At 47.1% G+C, this 20231-nt stretch overlaps 1 protein-coding gene across 6 annotated transcripts; it reads right to left on the bottom strand.

Annotated features, from left to right (window-relative positions):
* Nucleotides 1–15: 15 nt before the first annotated feature.
* On the bottom strand, nt 16–18620 carry KIAA1191 (KIAA1191 ortholog). Of its 6 annotated transcripts, none has more exons than XM_033180110.1 (9): nt 18409–18620; nt 16626–16733; nt 15962–16067; nt 12051–12229; nt 9126–9252; nt 4850–4974; nt 2180–2286; nt 1844–1986; nt 16–1731 (listed from the first exon to the last, which is right to left on the bottom strand). In XM_033180110.1, exons 4-9 carry the CDS (start codon nt 12198–12200, stop codon nt 1523–1525), a joined length of 861 nt encoding a protein of 286 aa, XP_033036001.1. In that variant the 5' UTR covers nt 12201–12229; nt 15962–16067; nt 16626–16733; nt 18409–18620; the 3' UTR covers nt 16–1522. The 6 variants fall into 6 exon arrangements, with proteins under 6 accessions (XP_033036001.1, XP_033036000.1, XP_033036002.1 ...); XM_033180109.1 differs by having other exon boundaries at nt 15981–16067; XM_033180111.1 differs by lacking the exon at nt 15962–16067.
* Nucleotides 18621–20231: the final 1611 nt, after the last annotated feature.

Below are 20231 nucleotides of genomic sequence, written 5' to 3'. Positions count from 1 at the left end.
AAAAAAATAGCCACATTTGAGAAAGTAGTAAGGATTTTTATTGTCAAAACAAGAAATCATAATAGAAGACACAAATAAATTAATTGTTCTCATAATTTTAGATTCCAGGGCCTCTCCATGGAAAGGCCAGCTTCTTATACAGACAAGGTACTATCCAAAACAAAAAACAGGTACTTGAGACAGTGTTCAAGACAATAACTGAACTTGTACACAGTGAGGAGAAATAAAAAGGTGGCTTCCCTATTTTCCTCCCTCAGTAAGGTTATGTGTTGCATAAAGGGATGAGGCTCATTTTGGTGAAAAATGCTTTCATACAGAAATTTTGCATTCATTCACCTCCCCATACAGGCGTTCCAGGCCCTGACCTAAACAAGGAAATCAAAATAAGGTAACACCATTGGCTTCACATGAACCTCAAGACTATAATCTAACTGTACCTACCATCTCCTTTACTTTTTTAAAGTTTAATGTCCATTTACCTATACCAAATTAGTAGACTGAATTTTCTCTCTTAGGAAGTTTTTAACCAAATTAGAGCTAAATTAATCTCACTTTAAAGTGCAAGAAAGGCTCTGCTAGAGTAGTGTTTGTTCTGTGGCATAGAGAGAGGAGCATGCCTCCCCCAGCACTGGCCTAAGAGGCCCCACAAGAAGAACTGGCTGCAGGACAGTGATCCATTAGGTCTACCAAAAAGCAGGCGGACTCAGGGTTCAGCCTAGAAAGAGGGGTCCCTGCTGAATCTGGCTTTTACCTGTACCCAGGTCCCAAACAAATCTTCGGTCCCCTAACTGATAAAGCTGGAGCACAGCACCAGCCATCAAGAGGGCCAAAGTCATCTCAGTGAGTCAATGAGCACCTCTAAGCCATGATTTGTCAATGCTCACATGGATAGTGGTAAAGGAATCAAGAAGTCTGGGTTTTGGAACAGCACAAACATTCTTTACCTAGTAAGCAGTGATCAAAGTTCTTACCTAGGATAAATGAGGTCCCCATACATCAGTGCTGAGAATATTTAGTCTAACTTTAAAGCAGTACAAAATGACTTCTTCTATACAACAAGGGCCAACTTTGTACTAATGTTTCTCAAAAACCAATTACATCTCCAGCTCTAGCCTCAATTTAATGGGTTCTTTATATATTTGATGGAGTCTCGTTCTGTCGCCCAGGCTGGAGTGTAATGGCGTGATCTCAGCTCACTACAACCTCCGCCTCCCAGGTTCAGGCAATTCTCCTGCCTCAGCCTTCCAAGTAGCTGGGACTACAGATGCCCACCACCACACCCGGCTAATTTTTGTATTTTTAGTAGAGACGTGGTTTCACCATGTTGGCCAGGCTGGTCTTGAACTCCTGACCTCAAGTGATCCACCTACCTTGGCCTCCCAAAGTGCTGGGATTACAGGCATGAGCCACCACGCCCAGCTGATTAAGTTTTTAAATATACCTTTCCTATGTCAAAGCCAAGGTAAAAGGGGAGTGGGGTGCAAGAAGCCTTCTTTTCCAAAATCCCTGGAAAGAAAGGGCTCTAGAAGCCAGTGGGTGTGAGCACATTCAAGTCACGGGGTTTGAGGTTATGGGCCCGTGGTGGTGGTTTCTTTCCTTCCACCACTGGGATGTCCATCTTGGGTGGCTTCAAGGCTGCTGGATCTTCAGCCATTTGGTTGGTTTGAGCACGGATCAGTTCCAATGGAGAGGGCTTCTGGGCTCCTCGGTAGGCCTGGGTGGCAAAACTTCCTACAAAAGTGAACCAGAGTGCAAATGATTTCAAAACCAGTAGGCAGCTCCCGATATACAATATGGTAAGATGCCTGCCGTGCCGCTCTCTTTTTTGAAGGCACTGCCTTACCAGAATCATACTTTTGAAGGGATCTCGGTCCAAAGAGGCTCCACTTATCTGACAAGTTTCTGTCCTTATCCCCACTTCCAGAGTCCATGGTGCTAGGATTTGGGCCAGGTAAAGCTGTGGAAGAACCAGAAGTGAACCAGCCCCTGGAAAAAAAAGAACAAAACATATCCTAAAATACCTCTTCCTTCACCCCTAGAAATGTCTCACACCAAAAGAACAGGAACTGAACTATCCCTTCTGCCTCCAAAACCACAGGCTTCAATAATACAACCTCGTCTGCCACACTAGCTTTCCTGAAGCACACAGGAACTCGAAAGGGTCACAGGAAGGGCTCACCTGGGCCTCTGCTTAGGTGAAGAATGTGGAGTGGTGCTTGGGGTGGACTGGGCTGATGCAGGCTGCCTCTCTTCTTTTGTTATCTCTCCACTCTGTAGCTTTAGTTTCTGCTCAGATGGGTAAGAAGAGAGACTTTTTAAAAATGAAAGCAAATTCCAAACAGCTAAGTCTAGGCATAAACAATTTGGTTCGCATTCTAACTTTAAGCACAAGACATCTACAGGTGGAATGATTTCGGGTGATCTAACAGGTAGTCCTTTGTTTTTGCCAAAGGACATGGAACTCCATCTCCTCAAAAATTGTGTTCATTCTACACTATATTGTGAACATCCCTGTACTTAAAGCTTTACACTACAACTTTTACTTTCAGAAAAGTGAAGTAATTTCCCCACATTCCCCCAGTCAGTAAAATGGAAGAGCCAGAACTCAAGCTGCCAGCCTTCTTGGCCTTTTAAGCAGGGCTTAAGCTCTTGTCTCGCTACTGTTCCTACCATGTACAAAGCCCTGCCATTCTCAGTCTCTCCAAGCCAAGACTCAGGCATGTTGCTTCTCTTCAGCTAAATGCTTCCTCTGAGGAGCCTGCTCCATTCTCTCCTCCTCCTCTCCCATAGTCAACCACTCTGGGTTCCCTCAGCACCGTTAGCATTCCTCTAACTGACTCGCAGTCTAGCGGGGAGAGACAGGTCTACATCTCAGCTCTTCTAGAGCAAGGTTCCCATGCTGTCTCCTCCCTCCAGGCCTGCCATGCCACTGCTTAGCCCAAGCTGTGCTCCAAACAATGATCACGTTTGAATTTTCTCAAACACTCAACAGATCCATTCAAATAAGTTGACAATCTGTTACAAGATGTAAGTTACAGCTAATATTTCAGCCATCCTCATGTTCTACTCCTATGGGCAAAACACAGAAAATGAGTTAACCAAAGTCAGTCCTACCATTATGTAAGGTGAATTGCTCAAATAGAATTCTCACTGACCTATACTGGAAAGTTCTCAGTTAAGTGTCAAAGGCTGATGGTACCCCTCTCTGGAAGCATCGGCCTTGTTTGAAAGCTTAAACTGGCCACCAGCCCAAACCTGATTTCCTATAGCAGTTTTTTTTTTTTTTGAGACGGAGTCTCGCTCTGTCGCCCGGGCTGGAGTGCAGTGGCCGGATCTCAGCTCACTGCAAGCTCCGCCTCCCGGGTTTACGCCATTCTCCTGCCTCAGCCTCCCGAGTAGCTGGGACTACAGGCGCCCGCCACCTCGCCCGGCTAGTTTTTTGTATTTTTTTTTTTAGTAGAGACGGGGTTTCACCGTGTTAGCCAGGATGGTCTCGATCTCCTGACCTCGTGATCCGCCCGCCTCGGCCTCCCAAAGTGCTGGGATTACAGGCTTGAGCCACCGCGCCCGGCCTCCTATAGCAGTTTTTAAACCTAGCCTGCAAAAGAATCATCTGGAATGCTCATTACAAAATGCAAACAGGGCCAGGTGCGGTGGCTCACACATGTAATATCACACATGTAATATCAGCACTTTGGGAGGCCAAGGCAGGTGGATCACATGAGGTCAGGAGTTCAAGACCAGCCTGGCCAACATGGTGAAAACCCCGTCTCTACTAAAAATCAGCCGGGCATGGTGGTGCACGCCTGTAATCCTAGCTATTTGGGAGGCTAAGGTGGGAGGATCACTTGAACCCGGGAGGTAGAGGTTGCAGTGAGCCAAGAGCATAACACTGTATTCCAGCCCGGGTGACTGCAAACAGGCCACAGTGTTTTATATCCCCACCCACAGGCCACCAGATCCAGGTTATTCCTCCTTATATATAATGTATACTATGATCCTTTCCTGCCTCTTGTGCTCTCCTCACCTTGCCCTCATCATACCCTGTTCAGAACTCTTAAAGCTTGGAACAGACCTGGATTCTGACCCACCCTTGCCTACAGAAGCCAGCCCAAGTTTCTTAACTGTAATTGTGTCTCTTCACAATCTGCCCCTTCAGCAGCTAGATTTCCAGGCTGCTTTGGAAGGAGGAGGAAGCCAACAGGAAGTAAGGCATCAGGAGACTTGGGTTCGGGTACTATGACTGGCTGAATAGATGGCCTCAAACCTCAGTCTCCTCACTGACAAAATATGGAGAAGAGCATCTGCCCCAAAAGGTGATTGTGAGGATGAAATGAATGCAAGGGCTTCACAAATCAAAACGCTATCCAGTATGAAGTGGCTCCTCTGAAAGAAAGTCATTTGAAACTATTCATTCAAATACTTGGCTGTCACTAAATTAACCCTTAGAAAAGACCCTTAGAAAAGAAATAGCAAAAACATTCCAATTCCACATTGGATTTTAACTTGTTAAAATTAAATGCAGAGCATGATGTTCCTTTCCAGTTAAACTGTTACCTCTGTTGAGGCTGCCCAGTTCTCCCCAAGATACTCCACATTTGCTTTATGGTTCCTAAAGTACTTGTATATATATGTAAGCTGAGGCTCTCACTCGATCCTGCTAACCAGAAATAGCAAAACAGACACCCCCACTGTATAGGTGGATAAGCAAAACTATGAGGATAAGAGCTCAAGAGTGAGACTAACTCCATGGCCCTCAACTAACTGAGCTGGTAACTTCGAAACCACAGCCACATTTCAAGCCATGAACACTGAAGGTTTTGTTTTTTGAAAGTTCCTAAGAGCTTACGTGGAGTGCTTCGGCCACTCGAAGGTACTTGGTCTCCTCGGTGGTGAGGCCCTTGTGAGGTGTGTAGCCAGCATCTCTCAGCCCTGCCTGTCGCTCAAAATGCTGAATGCTTTCCTGGGTCTGTTCTGGGAACAGAGGAGATGACAGTCATGCCCATTCCCCTCTCCCATCACAAAACAGGGAGGACAACATGGATATCTACTGTTCTCCCCAGAAGCAAGAGACCACACTGACCATTCAAAGAAGAGGAGACTTTCCCCAGAGAGATACTGTAGCACTAATTCTGAACCTCACACAAAGGCTGTCTAGCCAGAAAGAAGCCTTCCCTCACACCAAGCTGAAGAGGTTATTCCTAAAGGGACAACTGAAGAAACTTGAGCTCAATACTCCCACCCTCCTCTTAGTTGCACACGGTGACATTTTCTTTGTATTTAGAAATGCAACATGGGGCTGGCCATGGTAGCTCACGCCTGTAATCCCAGCACTTTGGGAGGCCGAGGCAGGAGGATCACCTAAGGTCAGGAGTTCAAGACCAGCCTGGCCAACATGGAGAAACCCCCGTCTCTACTAAAAATACAAAATTAGCTGGGCATGATGGCGCACGCCTGCAATCCCAGCTACTTGGGAAGCTGAGACATGAGAATCGCTTGAACTTGGGAGGTGGAGGTTGCAATGAGCCAAGATCGTGCCACTGCACTCCAGCCTGGGCAACAGACTCTGTCTCAAGAGAAAAAAAAGAAAGAAATGCAGCATGGAGAAGGCGGCTGATAGCCCAACCCAGTAAAAATTCTCCAAATATGGCCGGGCGCGGTGGCTCAAGCCTGTAATCCCAGCACTTTGGGAGGCCGAGACGGGCGGATCACGAGGTCAGGAGATGGAGACCATCCTGGCTAACACGGCGAAACCCCGTCTCTACTAAAAAAAAAAAAAATACAAAAACTAGCTGGGCGAGGTGGCGGGCGCCTATAGTCCCAGCTCCTCGGGAGGCTGAGGCAGGAGAATGGCGTAAACCCGGGAGGCGGAGCTTGCAGTGAGCTGAGATCCGGCCACTGCACTCCAGTCCGGGTGACAGAGCGAGACTCCGCCTCAAAAAAAAAAAAAAAAAAAATTCTCCAAATATAAAACTTTCTAAGAGAGATTCACCACCCTCGTCACCCACACAAAAAATTTTGCCAAAGAGAAACTGGCCCCATTCAGGCTAGATGGCACCAAGGTACCATCCAGATTCAAACCAGATAGCCTGCCTTGAGCTAGCCAAAGTCTACTGATTCCATGTTTCTCCTGTGTGAAATGGCCCATCCCAGTGCCTGGAACAGCAGACATAATTCCAGTCAACATTCCTTCAGTCTGACTTGATTATCTCATAATCAATAAGTTAGTTCTGCTGTGGAATGAATAATGGCTGACTTTCTGCTTAATCTGTACACAAACCACATAATACACTCTTACATACAGGAATGTGGCAGCTGTGAACCAAAAGACGAGATACCAGATGCCTTTTATGACTTCGTCATTCCTCTTCTAAGGAGGTATTTCCATCAGAAATAGAAGAAAAGAAAAAACCTAAATGCCTAAAGATGTTCTTCAGACTTACCAGGTAGTCACTTGAAAATCTAAAAACAAGGGATTTAATGCATGACAGTATACCAATACCAGGAATTTTTTTTTTAATAGAGACAGGATCCCACTATGTTGCTCAGGCTAATTCTCAAACTCCTGGTCTCAAGCATTTCTCCTGCCTCAGCCTCCCAAAGTGCTGGGATTACAACCATGAGCCAGAGCCACCGCACCCAACTAATACCAGGAGTTTAAATGCAGCTTTCCTGCCCCGCTACCCTCCCCAACAACAGAGTCTTGCTCTGTCGCCCAGAGCTGGAGTGCAATGGCGCAATCTCAGCTCACTGCAACCTCCACCTCCCAGGTTCAAGCAATTCTCCTGCCTCACCCTCCCGAGTAGCTGGGATTACAGGCGCACACCACCACGCCTGGCTAGTTTTTGTATTTTTAGTAGAGACAGGGTTTCACCATGTTGGCCAGGCTGGTCTCATACTCCTGACTTCGTGATCCGCCCGCCTCTGCTTCCCAAAGTGCTGGAATTACAGGTGTGAGCCACCACGCCCAGCCTTAAATGCAGCTTTTTAAAACTTAAGACTATAGCAACATCAAAAGTTCATGGCAGTATTAACTGAAAAAAAACAGAATAGTATATTTACTATACCTGGAGTTATATAAAATATGCATGTATGTGGAAATGAGTAAGTCAAATAAATATGAGTGACATTCACATACTAGAGTGTCATAATGTTCTGTACTGTTAGTAAACTATATATATATTTTTTGAGACAGAGTCTCGCTCATTGCCCAGGCTGGAGTATAGCGGCATGATATCAGCTCACTGCAACCTCTGCCTCCCAGGTTCAAGCAATTATCTTGCCTCAGCCTCCCAAGTAGCTAGGATTACAGATACACGCTACCACACCCAACAATTTTTGTATTTTTAGTAAAGTTGGGGTTTCACCATATTGACCAGGCTGGTCTTGAACTCCTGACCTCAAGTGATCCACCCACCTCTGCCTCCCAAAGTGCTGGGATTGCAGACCTGAGCCACCACCCCCGGTGGGTAAATTATTTTCATTAAAGAAGTTACATTGTGCTAGCCGGGCGTGGTGGCTCACGCCTGTAATCCCAGCACTTTGGGAGGCCAAGGCAGGTGGATCATGAGGTCAGGAGATGGAGATCATCCCGGCTAACACAGTGAAACCCCGTCTCTACTAAAAAATACAAAAAAATTAGCCGGGTGTGGTGGCAGGCGCCTGTAGTCCCAGCTACTTGGGAGGCTGAGGCAGGAGAATGGCGTGAACCCAGGAAGCAGAGCTGCTGTGAGCCAAGATCAAGCCACTGCACTCCAGCCTGGGCGACAGAGTGAGACTCCATCTCAAAAAAAAAAAAAAAAAGTTGTCTCAACTCTTCCTCACCCCTATGGCACTCTACTCTGATGGTGAAGAGTGCTTACTTGTGCTAAAAGAACAATGAATACGTTTTGTAACACTGCTAGAACACATTCTCAAGCTTGTAATATAAAAGTAGTGTTGTTGATTCAACAGATGTGAATAAGAGAAAAAGTATATAGGCCGGGTGCGGTGGCTCACACCTATAATCCCAGCACTTTGGGAGGCCTAGGCGGGTGGATCACAAGGTCAGGAGTTCAAGACCATCCTGCCCAACAGAGTGAAACCCCATCTCCACTAAAAATACAGAAATTAGCCAGGCATGGTGGCACGCGCCTGTAGTCCCAGCTACTCGGGAGGCTGAGGCAGGAGAATTGCTTGAACCCAGGAGGCGAAGGTTGTAGTGAGCTGAGACCACACCATTGCACTCCAGCTTGGGTGAGAGAGTGAGACTCTGTCTCAAAAAAAAAAAAGAAAGAAAGAAACCAAAGTAAGAGTTAAGAGTTTGGACTTTGGGTTCTTGGTGAATTCACTAGGAAATGCCCAGGACAAATTGATGCCCTCCTGGAAAAGATCAACAAGGGCTTCTGCCTTCAAAAATGAGCCAACCAAGGAGAACCTCTATGTACCTTACCCTGGTAGGGGCACAACTGCTGATAAGCAGAGCCATGTATCTAATTGTTAACTTCCCACAGCAACCTGTACAGCCCTCCAGAATGAAGTTCAGTTAGCTTGTTATAAGGTTAAGAAAAAATCCAAGTTCTCATATCAGGGTTCATTTGGATGACCAATCATACATTCTTAAGACTAAAGACACTTGGACCTGGTCCTCTTCCTGGTAGACCAACTTTGAGCTGTTTAATTACAAAAAAAAAAAAAAAAAAAATGGGGCAAGTGGGAAATGCCTGGATATTTGGCCTTCTCCAGCAGAGCCTGAAACAGTGATAGCAGCAGCTGCCAGCCACTGAGCACTGGGCTGTCTGATCCTCACCTCAGCCTGCCAGTGACATTCCCCATTTTAGAGCGGGGCAGTCTCCACAGTTAAGTAGCCTGCCCAAGGCCACAGTGACAGATCTGGGAAAATGAGCTTGTATCAACAAAGCAGCAGGAATGCACCTAAATCAGACGAAGATGCTTAACATTTGGCAGATCTTCCACCTAATAAATGGAGCTTCAATACTGACATGATTCAGCCAACCTAACAAACTGACATTTGTTAGGACAAGTTAAGGCGGGCATCTTGCAGGATCATCTCCAGTCCGCTTGTAGGAAGCCTCAACTCTTCCCCGCCCCTATGGCACTCTACTCTGAGGGTGAAGAGTGCTTACTTGTGATCAGAGAATTCATGATGACATGGGTAGCTTTAGCCTTCACCACTGGGACCTTGTCCACACTGTCAATGGCCGATGACAGGGTCATGGCAGAGGAGGGTAGATTGGCCTCTCCTTCCTCCACCTGTTCAAGAGAGGTACAGTACAGAAGCACTTAGGCAGGGCAGGGGAGACACACACCTAAACTTACTCCTTTGGGGAGGAAGTTACTGAAATAACATTAATCTGGTAAGTGAGGAAATCACTGAAGGGAAGAGTTGGTCATCTCCACCCAGCTAGATAGGTATTATCCAAAGTGACAACAAAAACAGACATTATGTGAATAGTTTACGTTTATAAAGGTGGGAAAGCCAGAATTTGAAAATCTGAGGTCTACTACCTTCCTAGACTATGCCCTTCCAATATACTATAGTACTATGCCCTAAGAATGCAGAAGAAATGCTTATGATGAAGCACTGGCCACATCCCAGGCACTGTGCGAGATCTTAATTGATGAGAGCACTAGGTAAGTGGTTCTCACCCTGTGCCAGGCATTAAAACAGACTGCCGGGCTCCACCTCAGAGTTTGATTCAGTAGGTCCTGGGTGGTCTGGGGTGGAGTTCAAGAATTTGTTTCTAATAAATTCCCAGGTGATACTGCTGCTGCTGGTCCCAAGACCACACCTTGAGGACCACTGCTCCCAAGGTTCAAGTAATGGTCTTTTGAAACAAACAAAAAAATCTACTTAGCTCCTCATTTTCAACAGGCAAGAGCTGGGAGCCTCCACCTTCTGCAGTTGAAACACCTGATACCTTACTCAGGCCTAGCAGGGAGGAGAGAACAAGACTTATTCTTCATTCTGTGCTTGTCTGGAAGAACTGAGAAGAAAATAAGATGGTTGAAAAAAAGAGGGGACAGATAAAAAGTACTGAAAAATGTGGTATCCTTACTACAAAACGGAATTTATACCTTTAAGCTGTGACCTTGAGTAAAACTTGAGCCTATGTTTCCTTACTGGGAAGATGGTTGATTCCTAACATGGGGAGAGTTAGGGCAAATGAAAGATCGCATGTGATGAGTCAGGCGGAGCTCTCCTTTGGAGCAGCTGTTCCAAGTTGTCAGTTGTTCCGGCTGAGGCCCCGCAGAAACCTGGAAGCCCGCTCATCCCTTGCCTTGTGGAGCCATCAGCAGGGTGTGTGGCCTGGGAAGCGCCACCAGAAGCCCCGCTCACCTCCTGCTCTGGACCCTCAAGCCCACTGCTCTGACGCCACAGGCAAGCTGCAGCAGGCCTTTTCTCCTTGCACTTTTGCTACCTGTTATGTGGAATACTCTTCTCTCCTCAACAGCAGACTGGGTCATATTTCAGTAGATAATTGATATAGGGAATATCCCCCAGAGCTGTAGGGGGCACTTTCTTAGAAAGGAGCTTTCTGCCCTGAGAGTGTATTGGAGGTGAGGGGAAAAAACACTCCTTAGAAAGAATCAAATATGGCTCTGCAAAGAGAAAGTGAAGCAGAGAGCCCGCGTTCATAATACCAGCTACACAGCTAATATTTACATTCCCTTCACTGAATCCCCACAGCACCTCTATGACATAAGGTATTCCCAGCTCTCAGAGGGAGACACTGGGGCTCAGGGTGTACTTAGTTGTGTGCCCAAGGTCTTGCTAGGACAGACCACCTGGGACTCACACCCAGGTCTATTTCAGGGGACCCTTACTGTGTACTGCCTGTCAGGCCCTGAGCTATCATATGGCTCAAAGTTCAGAGAAAACTGTTAACTACAGGTTAGACAGCCTTATGTGAACTTGGTGGGCCTATGTTATTCAGGCAACAGTCTAGCCTTTCTGTATTCTTGGTGGCTGGAGAGTCAGAGGGGAGAGAGTCCCTGAGGTCGGGAAACAGAGACTCCAATAATACGAACCTATGAAACTAGACTGCACAAAAGACTGTGAGGTGTGTTCAGAGTGGCCTTAGGAAGGAGGCAGTTCTTACAAAGGACGGCCACGGGCAAAGGCAGCTGAGGCTGGAAGAACAGCATGAGGAGAGGTACAGCATGTGTTCAAGAAAGGGCCAATTTTTTTCCCCAATCACAAAATGAGCATTTTTTAGGAATCTATGCCAGGCCCTTGGCTGGATTTTGCAGATAACAGTACAAACCTAGACATGGCCCCTGTCCTCAGGAAGCTAATGGAGGGTAAGAAAGCAATGCAGGAATGACGACGGGGACCACAGTACCATGGGGAGCTCAGAGGGAGAGGTGATGGCCTTATCAGGAGGACGGAGATGTCAAGCAAACTGTCACAGAAGAGACTTTTGAGCTAAGACTTAAAGGGCAAATGGAGTGGGAGAAGGGGTGAGAGGACGGGATGCGGATGGTAAACATCCTAAACAATCAGGGCAGTGTGAGCCAAAAACTGACAGGCAGAAAATACGCTGGTAAGTGCGAGAATTTTAGGTAACTTGCATGGTTCAAGCACTGGGTAGGGGAGCTGAGGAGATGCAGGCAAGACTTAGATCACATGGAACGTGGAACATGCTGAGCTTGAATTTAGCTCTGTGGGGAATATGGAAGAGTCTCAGGAGCAGACAAGGTCATTCTAGTTTTGAATTAAAAAGAAAAAAATGGGGGGATTTAAAAAACCATCTATTGAGTACACTGTACACTGTTCGGGTGACGGGCACACAAAAAGCCCAGACTTCACCACTATACAATTCATCCATGTGAACAAAACCTCAGGTCACCCTAAAGCTACTGAATTTTTTTCTTTAACAAAATAAATAAAATCTTAAAGAAAAAAAGACAACTGTAACTGAGGCACAGAAAACACAGGGAGTGGTTGCTGCCCAGTTCCGTGGGCACAGGGAGCCGCTGAAGGCTCCTGGAGCAGAGGAAGGATAAACGGGTTGCGTATGCCAGAAGCGGCCAGCAGGGTCAGATACCTTGGCGAGGTGCTGATACTTGCGCTCTGGAATCACTGGCTTCCAAGGGACGCTGCCCATGTCTGATGGAGGAGGAGTCATGGGCGCAGGGTCCTCGAGGGTATCATCATAGCTGAGTGCCCGGCGGTATATCCCGATGGGCAGGGACATCTTGCCTAGAGGCCCACTAGCCTCAAGAGCTAAGAACAGAGATACCTGTCAAGACAGGTTCAGCAACTGGACATACTAGTAGCTTTGAATTAATCTGCAGGAAGGAAAGCTCTGAAATACTCTTGTTCTTGGACAGAGCAAAATAGCTTGTTCTGGAGTAGCTGATCCCGTTCAGGAAAGGCAGTGGTACCAATCCCTTCCTCTATGCCTGACACTTTGGGTGGTCCACTGAACCCACTCAGCCGTCCTAATCCTTTTTTTTTTATTTGTTTAGAGACACAGTCTATGTTGCCCAGGCTGGAGTGCAGCGGCACCATCACAGCTCACTGCAGGCTCAACCTCCTGGGCTCAAGTGCCTCAGCCCAGTGAGTAGTTGGGATTATAGGCATATGCCACCACGTCCAGCTAATTTTCATGGATTAGGAAATGTGAAGTTCCATTTAAATGTACTTGACCACAACTTCCAAGTACAGTTTGGAATCAAAACCCAAACCTATCTGATTTCAAAGCTGTGTCCTTTATGCCACAGAAGCCACCCCCCTACTGCAATACTAAGGCTCTCAATTCATGCAAGACTGAGGATATGAAATGACTGAGAATAGGAAGTTCTCATTCCCATTTCATAGATGAGGAAACTAAGGCCTAGGGGTAAAGTGAGCTTCCCAAGTTCATTCAGAAAATGGCTGCCTGGGGCTCAGCCAAGGTCTGTGGATCCTCTACCTTCCTTTCCTCACCAAAGAAAACAGCACTGCAAGAAATGTTGTCTGGCATCACCTGTGGTTTCAAATGTTCTGTATGATTTATTCCAACAGTAGAATCACTTTCCATCACAGAAATTATTGACAACCACTCTCGCAAACCACCACCAGCTGATCCCGCCATTCCTGTCCACTGGAACTGACGCCCAACATGTCTGGTTGTGATGCAGGCACTCTCGGCTGTGCCAGACCAGGGAGCCAAGTTCATTGTGTTTCGTTTGCTAACCCTTGCATATCAGAACTAATGTCCAGAGCCTACCTGAGAGGCGACATTTTCCTGTTGCTAAAATCATATAATCACATTCTCTAAGACATCAACCTGCCTGGCAGTAAGTCCAAAACCACAAAAGATTTCATTTAAACGGCAAGGGGACCAAGCAGCTATCATTATTATTACTATTGCTATTAGTAATAATTAACAAAACCATAGAAATAAAAAGAGGATTAGAGGTTGCCAGGGAGTGGGTAGGGGGCAGTGAGGATGCGACTGCTAATGGTATGAGGTTTTCCTTTGGAAGTTATGAAAACGTACTGCAATTTGGCCGGGTGCGGTGGCTCACGCCTGTAATCCCAGCACTTTGGGAGGCTGATGTGGGTGGATCACCTGAGGTCAGGCGTTCCAGCCTGGCCAACATGGCAAAACCCCATCTCTACTCAAAATACAAAAATTAGCCAGGCCTGGTGGTACGTGCCTGTAGTCCCAGCTACTTGGGAGGCTGAGGCAGGAGAATTGCTTGAACCTGGGAGGCGGAGGTTGCAGAGAGCCAAGATCGTGCCACTGCACTCCAGACTAGGCAACAGAGTGAGATTCCATCTCAAAAAAAAAAGAAAATGTACTGCAACTAGATAGCAGTTTTGTTTGCACAACCCTGTGAATATACTAAAAATCACAACATTGTTCACTTTCGGTGAGTGAATTTTATGGTATGTGCATTACATCTCAAACACACACACAAGCGAATAATAATTACTAAGTCTTCCTCCTTGCTAGACAATTACATCCCTTATCTAATCCTCACTAAGCAGATACTCTTCCCATTTTCCAATTTCCCATTTTCACAATCAATTTGCCCAATATCACCTAGCTTGAAAGAGTGCTCTGGGAACTGGAACACAGACCTGAGCCAGTGCACACACTGCATGCAACACACTAAAAAGCATGCACCGAATGGGCACAACCCTACGGCTCGCGATGGCTACATGGAGTTTACGGTAAATCACAGCAACAATGAAAGACAAACTAAAACAGAGCTGATGATGTTAAGACTAGAGATGGATCTATATTGGGGAATGCAGGAGACTTCTGTTAATCCACCTAGTTGGGAAGCAATTTCAAAAACATCTTAAAGATTCCCACTGAACAGCCATCCTAAAACCAATCAAGTCAGCTAATATTTACTAGAAAATATGTTCGTATACAGACAGACCAAATGCATTCTGGGCAGTAAATACATATTTATCACTATCCCATTTTTACATATTTTGTTTAATCTTCACAGTCCTGAGAGATACGAACCATCATCTTTATTCGTCATCATCCTTTACCAAGAATCAGAAATTAAGTGATTCAGATTTAATTAAAAATCACTTTCCTTTCTCATGAAACAATTCAAGTAGTCATCAATGGTGTCAGTAACCCAGAAATTGACTCATTAAGGGTTGCTGTGAGCATTTTCATGATTAAGTTCAATTGCCATTTAAGCAGGCTGGTGCCTTTTTACCAAGACTTCCATCCCACCTCCCCACCACCCCCAAAAAGGTGAGTTTAATCACTTTGGTACATACTACAAGAAGGTGAGTTTAATCACTTTGGTACCTACTACAAGAACTGCACAACTTATTCTGAATTCTTATTTGATAACTAGGAAAGTAACAAACTTATCATGATACCCTTAAATGAAGTGACTACTCTCTTTAAGTTAAAAGTTTCATACTATGGCTGAGCAACTAATAAAATATTTAAATGATGCCAATCTAAGGCCGGGCACGGTGGCTCACACCTGTAATCCCAGCACTTCGGAAGGCCAAGGCAGAAGAATCACCTGAGGTCAGGAGTTTGAGACCAGCCTGGCCAACATGGAGAAACCATGTCTCTATTAAAAATACAAAAAAGGCCGGGTGCGGTGGCTCAAGCCTGTAATCCCAGCACTTTGGGAGGCCGAGACGGGCAGATCACGAGGTCAGGAGATGGAGACCATCCTGGCTAACACGGTGAAACCCCGTCTCTACTAAAAAATACAAAAAACTAGCCGGGCGAGGTGGTGGGCGCCTGTAGTCCCAGCTACTCGGGAGGCTGAGGCAGGAGAATGGCGTAAACCCGAAAGGCGGAGCTTGCAGTGAGCTGAGATCCGGCCACTGCACTCCAGCCCGGGCGACAGAGCGAGACTCCGTCTCAAAAAAAATAAATAAATAAATAAAAATACAAAAAATTAGCCAGGCGCAGTGGCAGGCACCTGTAATCCCAGCTACTCGAGGCTGAGGCAGGAAAATCACTTGAGCCTGGGAGGCGGAGGTTGCGGTGAGCTGAGATCATGCCGCTGCATTCCAGCCTGAGCAGAGTGAGACTCCATCTTGAAAGTAAAATAAAACTGGCTGGGCGCGGTGGCTCACACCTGTAATCCCAACACTTTGGGAGGCCGAGGCGGGCGGATCACAAGGTCAGGAGATCAAGACCAGCCTGGCCAATATGGTGAAACCCCGTCTTTACTAAAAATACAAAAATTAGCTGGGCGTGGTGGTGTGTGCCTGTAATCCCAGTTATTGGGGAGGCTGAGTGAGGAGAATGGCTTGAACCCAGGAGGTGGAGGTTGCAGTGAGCTGAGATTGTGCCACTGCACTCTAGCCTGGGCAACAGAGCAAGACTCCATTTCAAAAAAATAAAATAAGCCAATCTATTCAGTCTAAATACTCGCCTGGTGGCAGAGGTTAACCATTAACATATAGTTCAGATAAAATGGTTTCTATCTAGCTTAAAACATTAATAAGGGCAAAACATGATTTTACCAAAAAGAATTAAGTTTACCAGGCACTTCTGGTTGTCTTGAAGCCATTGAAAGACTGGGATCCAGGTGCTTTTTCTATACAGAATTCGGAGCTGAGTCCCTGCCACCTAATAAAATAACAAAGGGCATTTTCTTATGGTGAACACCAAAGAACAGCACCAATGCTGTTCTTCTGACAAGCACACAGAAATTTATGGCTTGTTTACAAGGTTGAAACACACACACAGGAGCCAGTGGGTGACAAACATGCCAATGAAAAAAGAAGGATAGCCGGGCGCGGTGGCTCAAGCCTGTAATCCCAGCACTTTGGGAGGCCGAGACGGGCGATCACGAGGTCAGGAGATCGGACCATCCTGGCTAACACGGTGAAACCCCGTCTCTACTAAAAAATACCAAAACTACCGGGCGAAGTGGCGGGCGCCTGTAGTCCCAGCTACTCGGGAGGCTGAGGCAGGAGAATGGCATGAACCCAGGAGGCGGAGCTTGCAGTGAGCTGAGATCGGCCACTGCGCTCCAGCCGGGGTGACAGAGCGAGACTCCGTCTCAAAAAAAAAAAAAAAAAAAAAAAAAAAAGGATAAAGTCAAAGGTCTCACCACACCCGTGGCTGATCTAACACCTGTGAGATGACAGACCTAAGATGCCATACATGGTGAAGTCACCTTACCCCAGTGAAATGATGTGACGACTAAGCTGACAGACAGATGTTAATGAGGAACATGGTCCAGCTGCTGCAAATTAGCAAAGCTTCCCAGGAAGAGTCCATCCAGAGGTTCTAATAACAACAAACAGCCAGCATTGGAACAGCCCGTCAGAGTCTGGCAAACACTTGTTTATTCCCCACAACAACTCTGCAAGGGCTATTACACTCATTTCATTATCTTAACTCACAGCAAGCGGCTAGATACTACAGTAGGGAAATTCGCTCTTTACTGCTAACACTATAAACTATTTATAGCGTTTATCTTGTCTTTTAATCCTTGCAGCAAGATGGCAAAGCAGGTATTATTTATCCTAATTTTTTTTTTTTTTTTTAAACGTAGTCTTGCTCTGTCGCCCAGGCTGGATTGCAGTGGAACAATCTCTGCTCACTGCAAGCTCCGCCTCCCGGGTTCACGCCATTCTCCTGCCTCAGCCTCTCAAGTAGCTGGGACTACAGGCGCCCGCCACCACACCCGGCTAATTTTTTGTATTTTTAGTAGGGACAGAGTTTCACCGCATTAGCCAGGATGGTCTTGATCTCCTGACCTCGTGACCCTCCCACCTCGGCCTTCCAAAGTGCTGGGATTACAGGCGTGAGCCACCGCGCCCCGCCCCATTTTTTTTTTTTTAAGCTATCTCTTACAGAAAGGATATCCCAAATTTAAAGAGAAGGAAACTGGACGGGTGGGATGGCTCACGCCTGTAATCCCAGCATTTTGGGAGACTCAGGCGGGCAGATCACTTAAGGTCAGGAGTTCGAGACTAGCCTGGCCAACATGGTGAAACTCTGTCTCTATTGAAAATACAAAAATTAGCTGGGCATGGTGGCGGGCGCCTGTAATCCCAGCTACTCGGGAGACTGAGGCAGGAGAATAGCTTGAACCCGGGAGGCGGAGGTTGCAGTGAGCTGCACTGATCCAGCCACTGCACTCCAGCCTGGGCGACGGAGTGAGACTCAGTACCAAAAATAAAAATTAAAAAAATTAAAAATTTTTTAAAATAATGAGAAGGAAAATAAAAATCAGAGGAGTTAAGTAAATTTGTCCACGGTCATAGATAAGTGGTCCGTGTGCAAGGTAGGTAGTTTCATGCCGTTTACAGGGGAGTTAAAGCGAGGGCCTGAGAAAGTTACTCTGTTTTTGAGCTTGCTACACCGTCCCTCTATCCCGATAAGGCTCAGAGAGAGCAAACCAGTTATTGATAGTTCGTCACGAACGAGCGTCGCAAAGGCCGAGTTCAGCCATCCTGCCAGTCCAGGGAGCATTCCCGCCCCAGACACATCCCCTTCCCCTTTCCCTGTGCCTCCACCCCCCAGCTCACCGTTCCTCTGCCTCTCCTTCACAATATACAAGACGGTGCCGCCAGGATATGAAAGGCCGGCTGCCTCACCCACACCTCCATGCTAAGATTAGGGCTGGGACCCTAGCCGAAGGCAGGGTGTGGGGAGAAGAGGCTGAGGACAAGCCGTGGGGGCTCTGGCTGGGCTGGTCCCACGAAGCGGAGGGGCAGCCCGTACGGGAGCTGCAGAGCATCCCCGGAGAGGAGCCCCATCACGGAGACCCCAGAAAGGGGAGCCAGGGAGACAAGAGGCGACCCAGCCGAGCTCGGAGTCGGGATGAAAGGTTAAGGGGTGCGGGGAGAGGGGAGAGGCTTGGAGGGGCCCCCAGATCGGGCCTCGCCGGAAGCGCCCCTCCTGATCGGCAGAGAACGCAGCCCCAAGGGAGGGCCCAGGCCCGCCATCTGTTCACCTGTTATCCTGCTGCCGCGAGACTGCCTGCGGCCCGGAGTCCGGCACTAAAAAGGTTCTGAGGGTCCACGTCTCCCGAGAGGCTGTGGCGTAGTCTGGACCCAAGCCATGGTGAGAGCGGCAGCGATTTCGAAGGTCCCCAAGACCCGCTAGGCAGCACTACCTACCCGGCGGGTAGGCAGCCCTGCTGATAAAGCCTCCGGAGACCGCAGGATCTCGCGCGAGACTTGGCCCAGAGGCGCACAGGGCATACTGGGAGTTGTAGTCCACGGTCGGGAGTCCCCACCCTTCGCTGCCCAGCTGGTTGTGGAGCCGCAGCTCCGAGTGTGGAATCCGCCAGCCCCAAGAAGAGACGCCACACTTCACCACCACTTCCTCAGCGCGTGTGCTGTGCCTGGGTCCGTGACAAGCTAAGGGAAGCCGCTGGTGGCATAGTAAAATGACACCCACAATCCCAAGCCCTCAAGGCTCATAAAGGGCTGCCAAGTGCGAGTACTTGTCATCCTGTTTTTCTCACTTCACGGAGGTGAAGCTGAGACTGGGAGAGATAAGTCACTTCGGTTAATAAGCGGTGTAGTGAGCACGGACTGTCTCCCGAAACAGCGGGGTTAGGCAGGGTTCATACTAGTAGCTGAACCAAAAAGGGGAACCGACCTCACCTGCCTCCCCTAGGGAAGGCGATCCTCACATGATTTCCCTTTTACATTAAGGAAAGTGAGGCTTAGAGGCGCCAGCTGAGGTGTCAGTCACATCCTGAAGGAAGACTTCTCTTATCCCAGAAGGGTTCACAAAGAAGACGAAGCAACGAAGTTAAGGCAGAAGCTGCAAAAATCCATCCCCGTTTCTACCCCAGTCCAAAGCTTGCCATCAAAACTCATCTCAGGAGACCTATGATTGGTGGTGTGGTGTGAATGCCACATTTAGATTTCAGCATTTGAGGCTTCCAGCCATACTGGCAGAACTGAGAGGCCTTGCTCATGCAACTTTAAACTTAAGCACTGTTTCCAGACCAGGGTGCTTGAGTGCACTAAGAATTAAAGTCTTTGATGAATTATATAATTAACTTATGAACAGCACAATTACATTGCAGTAAAATTGTGTGTGTGTGTGTGTGTGTGTGTTAAAGGTGTTCCTTTGTTAATTTGGAGTTTTTAAAATATGCCATATTTTTTAACCTCTGTGGAAGCAAAGCTGGCACCTTGCTCTTTATCCACCACAGGAAGGGATGTGTATCACCTCTCAGTCAGAAAAGGAAGAAATAGCACTTTGCACCCTTATATAGATCATAAGGTGGGATCATCTCATTTATTTCTTAGCCACAAATACATGAAAACTTAAGACCTTCCTGGAAGGTACTATTTGATTAAAACAATTTTATCTGGCTGGGCACGGTGATTCACACCTGTAATCCCAACACTTTCAGAGGCTGAGGTGTTGGAGACCAGCCTGGCCAACATGGCAAAACCCCATCTCTACTAAAAACACAAAAATCAGCAGGGTGTGGTGATGAGCATCTATAATCCCAGTTACTCTGGAGGCTGAGGCAGCAGGATCGTTTGAACCTGAGAGACAGAGGCTGCAGTGACCTGAGATCATGCTACTGCACTCCAGCCTATGCTACAGAACGAGACTCCATCCCCCTCCAAAAAAAACACCAATTTTATCACTAATAATTGTGGTACCAGTGTCTGAAGCTGCCATGGTCTTGGTGCATGGCACCTATGTGAGAGCACCTATTTCTTTTCCACAAATAATAGACTGTAAACTTTTTTTTTTTTTTGAGACAGGGTCTCACTTTGTTGTCCAGGCTGGAATGCAGTGGCG

Source organism: Trachypithecus francoisi, unplaced genomic scaffold, assembly GCF_009764315.1.
Source record: "Trachypithecus francoisi isolate TF-2019V2 unplaced genomic scaffold, Tfra_2.0 Lachesis_group2, whole genome shotgun sequence".
NCBI classification, from domain to species: domain Eukaryota; kingdom Metazoa; phylum Chordata; class Mammalia; order Primates; family Cercopithecidae; genus Trachypithecus; species Trachypithecus francoisi.
This window is presented reverse-complemented; position numbering and strand designations above follow the sequence as displayed.